The sequence below is a fragment of the Nomascus leucogenys genome, chromosome 14 (genome assembly GCF_006542625.1).
Source record: "Nomascus leucogenys isolate Asia chromosome 14, Asia_NLE_v1, whole genome shotgun sequence".
Lineage (NCBI taxonomy): Eukaryota > Metazoa > Chordata > Mammalia > Primates > Hylobatidae > Nomascus > Nomascus leucogenys.
The window spans coordinates 88,328,832-88,337,708 of NC_044394.1; the positions used below are offsets into that span (position 1 = coordinate 88,328,832).

Genomic DNA, 8,877 nt, shown 5'->3' on the forward strand with positions numbered 1-8,877 from the left:
TCACAGGCAGAAGATGCACAGTCAATGGCAGGCACTGGGCAGTCCAGCCCCAGCTGCCTCCTTGCGCTGTAGAATGCCCAGCAGTGTTAAAGACAGGGAGGCCTTGGGTTTGGCATTTAGCAACGCTGTGGTCTGAGGCCGGCATCCTGACCCATCCAGCTGCAGATGCAGCCACCAACAATGGCAACCTCAGCATCCGCCCCCGGGCTGGCAGGCTTGTGTTCACCAAGCCATGCCACGGCTTCCCGCGACCACCCCGCGGCGCCAGGTTTCCTTCCCATCCATGAGATTTGGGGAAGGGCTCAGCATCTGTCACACACCATGAGTAAGTGGAGCCCTACAGGCAGCTGAAACCACTGTGTACTTCCCCTCCATCATGAATGAATATCTTTATTATCTTTATGACCAAGCACCTTTGCCTGGAAATGGGATTGTGACTTCGCAGAAATTCTGCAAAGGGAGAGATTAGGAAAAGGCGAAAGTCTCCTAAATCCCTTAGACGAGAAATCAGGAGGGCAGAGCAGAGGGGCCAGATCTCCCCTCGACCCCCTCCCAGCGGAGGGAAGATAAGAGCAAGCAAAAGCCTGCGACTCTCTGGCTCTGGCTTCTCTCAGCCCGGGTCCCTGCCTGGAAGCAGCTCTGGAGTGTACCCTGTAAAGGCCCAGGTGTCTCCACCCACATCTTCAGAAACGTTTTCGTCTTCATTCCCTTTGTCTTCAGATTAACAGGCCTCCTAATCTCCAGCGAACCGTGGATGGGGCTTCCCAGCACTCACACCCTCTATCCCATCTGTATAGCTCCTGAGCCCTGCATGGAAAACCAAAAAGTGCTCTAGAAGAAAGCAGGTTGTGGTCTCTAAAAACAATGGAAAGAAGAAGTCGACATCATCCTTGACTTAGTGGTTCATTCTACGTACCAGGTTCCAGTCTTAAAAAGAAAAAAAAAATCAAATATAGTCTGTTTCCCCAAGATCCTCACTGCAGATGTAGTCAGAACATTTTGGTTAATGCAAAAAGAGCTACCTGGAAGTTTAGAGTGTCTGCCTTTTTCCTTTTTTTTTTTTGGAGACAGAGTCTCACTCTGTCTTCCAGGCTGGAATGCTGCGGCACAATCACAGCTCACCGCAGGCTCTACCTGCCGGGCTCAAGCGATCCTCCCCCCTCAGCCTCCCGAGTAGCTGGGACCACAGGCACGCACCACCATGCCCGGCTAATTTTTAAAATTTTTCGTAGAGATGGAGTCTCCACTATGTTGCCCAAGCTGGTCTCAAACTCCTGAGCTCAAGCAATCCTCCCACCTCAGCCTCCTAAAGCGCTGGGATTACTGGCACGTGCCACCACGCCCAAACTATCTGCCAAATTTTAAAGGAAAAGTAGAAATCAGCCAAGGTGTGGAAGGTAGTTCCCTCCTTGTCCCCAGACAGGGAAGCAAATGTGCAGAAACCCAGGACTGAGGAACGTTACCTTCTGGACAGCTTGGAGCTCCATGTAGCTATAGCACGAGGCATCAGCCGCTGAAGCAGTGGCAGCAGATGAAACTGACACGGAGCAGCGTGGGACACACACTGCACCGAGGAATCTGGATTCATCCAGAAAACGATGGGAAACCATGGGAGAGATTAGAATGCCAAAGGGAAAGCCAGGCACGGTTGCTCATGCCTGTAATCCCAGCACTTTGGGAGGCCAAGGCGGGCAGATCACCTGAGGTCAGCAGTTCGACACCAGCCTGGCCAACATAGCAAAACCCTGTCTCTACTAAAAATACAAAAAAATTAGCCAGGCATGGTGGCACATGCCTGTAATCCCAAGTACTCAGGAGGCTGAGGCAAGAGAATCACTTAAACCCGGGAGGTGGAGGTTGCAGTGAGCCGAGATGGCACCACTGCACTCCAGCCTGGGTGACAGAGTGGGACTCCATCTCAAAGAAATAAAACAAAAAAAAAAAGAAGCTTGGTGGCTGGCTGACCTGTTTCAAGACAAGCTTTTTGGAATGTATCTTCCATAGGAGAGGTACGGTTCCCCAAAACCAGGCAGCTTACATCCATAGCCAACCCTATGAGCCCAAGCTGCAGCAGCTCAGCTCACTCCTCCCTCTCCTCAAAGTCTCCCCAGTGCTTTCAGAATCATGACAGTTAATACGCATTGAGCACTTCCTATGTGCAAGGCACCACTCTAAGCATTTTGAATGTGGGAGCTCCAGACAACTCAATGAAGTAGGTACTACTCTCCAACCGTTTTACAAATAAGGAAACTGAGGCACAGCTGGCAAGGCAGATTGCCTAAAGTCATACAGCTACTGGGTGATACAGCCCGAACAGCAGTGGATCTCCTGAGTCGGTAGGCAGGGAGCACCGCACCTCCCTCCTCACTCATCACCTGGGGGCCCCTTGTCGATTGCCTCGGCCATGTCCCCCTGCAGAATTCACCCAGCACTTCTGTCTTCCAGCACTTTGCCCTGTGCCTGGCAAAAGCAGGCTCTCAGCAAAGGTTTATGGAATGGATGAATGAACTTGACTTGTGTCAGAGCATTGTAATTTACAAAGCACTTTCTCATCCATTACCTCAAGGGCTATTCCTTGAGTCTTCTTTGTCTTCCACTGGGCTCTGCCCAGAAGTGTATGGTCATGCAGCCACGTAACACTGAATGGATGAGAAAAAGAATGAACTGATTACAGAGAGAAGGAGAATCCATTTCATTACCCTGCAAGCATTGTGAGGGCAAAGACCTGGTCCTACTCATCATTATATATCAATGCCCAGCCCAGTGCCTGGTGCATGGAGCTCAATATTTGTGAAATGTGTTGAATAAACCAGTTTCCTCCTCTGCTCTCCTAATAGGCTGGAGGGAGAGTTGAACTAACTGGGTTACTTCTATTTCTGTCACGCTTTGATGTGCAGAATCTTTTTTTTTTTTTTAATTTCAAATCTCTTATGGTAAAAGTTTCCTTTTCTTTCTTCCTTTTTTTTTTTTTGAGACAGAGCTCTGTCGCCAGGCTGGAGCGCAATGGCGCGATCTCAGCTCACTGCAACCTCTGACTCCCTGGTTCAAGCGATTCTCCTGCCTCAGCCTCTCAAGTAGCTGGGATTACAAGCATGTGCCACCACACTCAGCTAATTTTTGTATTTTTAGTAGAGACGAGGTTTCACCATGTTGGCCAGGATGGTCTCGATCTCCTGACCTCGTGATCCACCGGCCTCAGCCTCCCAAAGTGCTGGGATTACAGGCATGAGTCACCACGCCCAGCCCTTTTTATTTTATTTTATTTATTTTATTTTATTTTATTATTTTTTTTACAGGGTCTCACTCTGTTGCCCAGACTAAAGTGCAGTGGCACCATCATGGCTCAGTGCAGCCTCGACCTCCCTGACTCAAGCGATCCTTCCACCTCAGCCTCCCAAGTAGCTGGGACTACAGGCACAGGCCACCACTCCTGGCTAACTTTTTTCTATTTTTTGCAGAGATGGGGGTGCTCACTTTGCTGCCCAGGCTGATCTTGAATGCCTATGCTCAAGTGATCCTCTCGCCTCAGCCTGTCAAAGGGAAGGAAAAGGTTCTGGCTCCAATTTTACAGATGGCAAAACAGAAGCCCAGAGAAACTGTGTGTCTTGTCCAAATCTCAGAGTCCCCAGCACATGCTGGAGAGAGGTGATGGCACGGACTGAGGATACAGTGGCAAAGGCAGTGCGCACCTATCAATTCCAGGACCGGCGAAAGGGCCAGTTCTGGGTTCTGGCATCCCAAGCTCCCTGTCGCTGGTGGCAGTCTCTTCCTTCCCTTTCAGCACCTCATTACCCTGGTATCTAGGAAAAGCGCAGGGCCCCAGGCCCACAGGCTCTGCATCCCGAGAGGTGAAAATCGAAATGCCACTGAGGCAGCTCTTGGGTGTCTCCAGCACCACACAGCCCATTTGGGGACAAGATGACAAAACTTGCCATCCTTCATAAGGCTGGCCCCGGATCTCCAAGCCCAAACTGTCTACATCGGTGCCAACGTGACCAACAGCAAACCAATCTTTCACCTCAATCACTTCCTCTCCTCCCCTCTACCCCCTCCCTGCCAGTGATCAAGTCCTCCCCCCACCCGAAGAGAGGCAAGGGTCACATCCTAGGGGGTGTGGGGCCATCTGGCAGTAGCCTGAACCCCTGAAAACTGCTTTCTGGAAATTCTCTCCTGCTAGAATTTTATTCCCAGGTCTGACTCCAGCCTGGGGTGTGAATTCCCCCTTCTCGGCCACCTTTCCAGCTCCGGAGACAGCCATTCCCGCAGACCCCCTGGCGTGCCTATTCCAAGGCCCGGGGCGCGCAGCACCAAACTGCACTCCCCTAGGAGACCCCAGGGCGCCCTCTGGCGGACGCGGGCCGTAGGTTGGGGCCATCGTTCCACCTCGAGCTCTCCAGCGCGCCCGAGAGCACCTGGCCCAACTCACACCGGACCAACCAGGTTTGCGGACCCCAGTGCATGAAAGCGTTTTCATAGGGGAGGGGAGGGGGGTCTCCACATTCGCGTCAGGGTTGGCAAAGAACCTGGCAGTGGGCCAAGGCTGGGTAGCTGCCACGCAGGGGCGTCCCCTGCAGCCCTGGGTCTTCTCTCTGGGATCTGCCCGCAGGTGACTGTCGCACGTCTCCAACCTCCGGCTCCCGGGTCTGACCCCAGCCCCGCGGCCTGGCTGTGGGGTAGCCCCACTTCCCATTTGGCTGGCCCGGGCCGCCTGGACCCGCAATTGGGCCCTCGGGGAGGCCCGGGTGGCGGCGAGGGGGTGTCCCCGCGGGGTCCGAGAAAAGGGGAAGGGGAACCGGGAGGCTCTCCAGGTCGGCCTCCTAGAACTGCCCGCGCTCCCGAAGCGGCGCCCCCGCCTCTGCCAGAAATTGGCCTTCTTAGAAGGGAGGGGGGTGGGGGGAAAGTGTGAATGAGAAGTTGGGGGCGGAGCGCGCGGCGGGGAGGGGCCGCTGCCAGGAACGCGCCGCCGGGGCTGGCGTCGCGCCCACCGGCCGCCTCGGCCGCCTCTCGTCGTGCTTTGTCTCCGCGCGCGTCCCTCCCGGTCCCTGCCCCTGCTCGCGGCCCGCCCTCGGCGCCCGCGGCCCCTCCCTCACCCTCCGCGCTCAGCCTTTCTCTGCTGCGAGTAGTGACTAAACATTACAAGAAGGCCGGCCGCGCAGTTCCAGGAATCGGGGGGCGGGGCGCGGCGGCCGCCTATATACCCGCTAGCGCGGCCTCCGCGGCGGCTCCCACTTGGACTCCCCGCGCCGCTGCCGCCGCTTCGGCCCCGCACGCAGCCAGCCGCCCGCCGCCCGCCCGGCCCAGCTCCCTCCGCGGCCCCTTGCCGCGGTCCCTCGCCTGGTCCCCTCCCGGTTGGTCCGGGGGTGCGCAGGGGGCAGGGCGGGCGCCCAGGGGAAGCTCGAGGGACGCGCGCGCGAAGGCTCCTTTGTGGACTTCACGGCCGCCAACATCTGGGCGCAGCGCGGGCCACCGCTGGCCGTCTCGCCGCCGCGTCGCCTTGGGGACCCGAGGGGGCCCAGCCCCAAGGACGGAGACTTCGATTCGGGACCAGGTAGGAAGGAGGAGCGCTGCGTGGGGACGGGTCTCGCTCAGTCCCGGGAGCTTTTCCCGGTTTCCCCTCCCCTTCCCGGGTCATTCCCGGCAGGGAGGTGACGAGGTAGGGGCAGAGCGGATGGAAGCCGGAGATCCCAGGTTCCCGGAATACTCCGGCTGGGGCCTTCGGGCTTCTCCTGTCCCCTCCCTACCCCCGTACCTCGGGTTTCTCCCTCCGTCCACACCGCCCGGGGCCACTGGACTGAGCGGCGCCCAGGCAGTCCCGGGGGCCCTTCTGCTCCCCACCCGGCCACACTCCTGGAGACCTAACTTCCGCGCGCGAGTTTCTCACGCTGCGCCCTTGCAGTGCGCGCCGGGGAAGGGGCTGCCCGGGGCCACCCTGCCGGCAGGGGCGGGAGCCGTGCGGGCTCCGTGAGGCGCCTGGATCGGAGCGCGGGCCCAGGAGAGGGCCCCCGGGGCAGTGGGTGCCCCAGTCGCTCGGCGGAGGCAGGGGAGCCGGGGCGGGCCGGGCGCGCTGGAGGGTTCCGGGCACTCACGCGCTCGCGCCTTCCTCTCCGCAGCCCCCCGGGATGCGGTAGCGGCCGCTGTGCGGAGGCCGCCAAGCAGCTGCAGCCGCCGCCGCGCAGATCCACGCTGGCTCCGTGCGCCATGGTCACCCACAGCAAGTTTCCCGCCGCCGGGATGAGCCGCCCCCTGGACACCAGCCTGCGCCTCAAGACCTTCAGCTCCAAGAGCGAGTACCAGCTGGTGGTGAACGCAGTGCGCAAGCTGCAGGAGAGCGGCTTCTACTGGAGCGCAGTGACCGGCGGCGAGGCGAACCTGCTGCTCAGCGCCGAGCCCGCCGGCACCTTTCTGATCCGCGACAGCTCGGACCAGCGCCACTTCTTCACGCTCAGCGTCAAGACCCAGTCTGGGACCAAGAACCTGCGAATCCAGTGTGAGGGGGGCAGCTTCTCTCTGCAGAGCGATCCCCGGAGCACGCAGCCCGTGCCCCGCTTCGACTGCGTGCTCAAGCTGGTGCACCACTACATGCCGCCCCCTGGAGCCCCCTCCTTCCCCTCGCCACCTACTGAACCCTCCTCCGAGGTGCCCGAGCAGCCGTCTGCCCAGCCACTCCCTGGGAGTCCCCCCAGAAGAGCCTATTACATCTACTCCGGGGGCGAGAAGATCCCCCTGGTGTTGAGCCGGCCCCTCTCCTCCAACGTGGCCACTCTTCAGCATCTCTGTCGGAAGACCGTCAACGGCCACCTGGACTCCTATGAGAAAGTCACCCAGCTGCCGGGGCCCATTCGGGAGTTCCTGGACCAGTACGATGCCCCGCTTTAAGGGGTAAAGGGCGCAAAGGGCATGGGTCGGGAGAGGGGCCTGCGTCCCCTCTCCTCCGCGGCACATGGCACAAGCACAAGAAGCCAACCAGGAGAGAGTCCTGTAGCTCTGGGGGGAAAGAGGGCAGACAGGCCCCTCCCTCTGCCCTCCCCCTGCAGAATGTGGCAGGCGGACCTGGAATGTGTTGGAGGGAAGGGGGGAGTACCACCTGAGTCTCCAGCTTCTCCGGAGGAGCCAGCTGGCCTGGTGGGACGATAGCAACCACAAGTGGATTCTCCTCCAATTCCTCAGCTTCCCCTCTGCCTCCAAACAGGGGACACTTCGGGAATGCTGAACTAATGAGAACTGCCAGGGAATCTTCAAACTTTCCAACGGAACTTGTTTGCTCTTTGATTTGGTTTAAACCTGAGCTGGTTGTGGAGCCTGGGAAAGGTGGAAGAGAGAGAGGTCCTGAGGGCCCCAGGGCTGCAGGCTGGCTAAGGAAATGGCCACACACCCCCGCCCACCCCAGGCGAGGATCCTGGTGGCATGCTCCTCTCCCTGGCTCGGGGGAGAAGGGCTTGGGGTGACCTGAAGGGAACCATCCTGGTGCCCCACATCCTCTCCTCCGGGACAGTCACCGAAAACACAGGTTCCAAAGTCTACCTGGTGCCTGAGAGCCCAGGGCCCTTCCTCCGTTTTAAGGGGGAAGCAACATTTGGAGGGGATGGATGGGCTGGTCAGCTGGTCTCCTTTTCTACTCATACTATACCTTCCTGTACCTGGGTGGATGGAGCGGGAGGATGGAGGAGACGGGACATCTTTCACCTCAGGCTCCTGGGAGAGAAGACGGGATTCTACTCTGTGCCTCCTGACTATGTCTGGCTAAGAGATTCGCCTTAAATGCTCCCTGTCCCATGGAGAGGGACCCAGCATAGGAAAGCCACATACTCAGCCTGGATGCGTGGAGAGGCTGAGGGACTCACTGGAGGGCACCCAGCCAGCCCACAGCCAGGGAAGTGGGGAGGGGGCGGAAACCCAGGCCTCCCAGCTGAGCACTGGGAATGTTAGCCCAGTAAGTATTGGCCAGTCAGGCGCCTCGTGGTCAGAGCAGAGCCACCAGGTCCCACTGCCCCTAGCCCTGCACAGCCCTCCCTCCTGCCTGGGTGGGGGAGGCTGGAGGTCATTGGAGAGGCTGGACTGCTGCCACCCCGGGTGCTCCCGCTCTGCCATAGCACTGATCTGTGACAACTTACAGGAATGTAGCAGCGATGGAATTACCTGGAACAGTTTTTTGTTTTTGTTTTTGTTTTTGTTTGTGGGGGGGGCAACTAAACAAACACAAAGTATTCTGTCAGGTATTGGGCTGGACAGGGCAGTTGTGTGTTGGGGTGGTTTTTTTCTCTATTTTTTTGTTCGTTTCTTGTTTTTTAATAATGTTTACAATCTGCCTCAATCACTCTGTCTTTTATAAAGATTCCACCTCCAGTCCTCTCTCCTCCCCCCTACTCAGGCCCTTGAGGCTATTAGGAGATGCTTGAAGAACTCAACAAAATCCCAATCCAAGTCAAACTTTGCACATATTTATATTTATATTCAGAAAAGAAACATTTCAGTAATTTATAATAAAGAGCACTATTTTTTAATGAAAAACATGACTTGAGCCTTTTCTCCACCCCCGTGGCCCCCGCCCCCTGCCACCCCGTGCCTTGCTTTCTTTTTCACCCACACCCACACTCTGCATCGGAGAGGAGGAAGAGAGCTGCAGAGGGTGGTGGCTCTGCCCCCTCGCTGGAATCGAATACGTCTCAGCCTTACGTCAGCACGCCTGCCCCGTGTGTCACTGACAAGCTAAGGCAGCCACCTAGACTTACCGAGAGGGGTAATTCCTGCAAGTCTGATTCAGATCTGACCAGAATATGCAAAGCAAGTTCGAAGGAAGCGCTTCAAAGGGCTTGCAGGGAGCAAGCTGAGCTGTGGTCAAAGCTTTTAGAGGCACCAGGCTATTAGAGGCGCTCTGGT

The 8,877-nt window shown here is 57.6% G+C and overlaps 1 protein-coding gene and 1 long non-coding RNA gene across 2 annotated transcripts; one reads left to right on the top strand and one right to left on the bottom strand.

Annotated features, from left to right (window-relative positions):
- Positions 1–366: 366 nt before the first annotated feature.
- On the bottom strand, positions 367–4,850 carry LOC115838342. The gene is made up of 4 exons (XR_004033345.1): positions 4,524–4,850; positions 3,475–3,530; positions 2,561–2,639; positions 367–807 (listed from the first exon to the last, which is right to left on the bottom strand). It is a non-coding gene; the product is annotated as an uncharacterized LOC115838342 (long non-coding RNA).
- A 374-nt stretch (positions 4,851–5,224) lies between these two features.
- On the top strand, positions 5,225–8,508 carry SOCS3 (suppressor of cytokine signaling 3). The gene is made up of 2 exons (XM_030827948.1): positions 5,225–5,548; positions 6,111–8,508. Exon 2 carries the CDS (start codon positions 6,199–6,201, stop codon positions 6,874–6,876), a length of 678 nt encoding a protein of 225 aa, XP_030683808.1. The 5' UTR covers positions 5,225–5,548; positions 6,111–6,198; the 3' UTR covers positions 6,877–8,508.
- Positions 8,509–8,877: the final 369 nt, after the last annotated feature.

Coding starts and splice junctions, on each gene's coding strand:
- SOCS3 (XM_030827948.1), top strand. CDS start 6,199: ATGGTCACCCACAGCAAGTTTCCCGCCGCCGGGATGAGCCGCCCCCTG.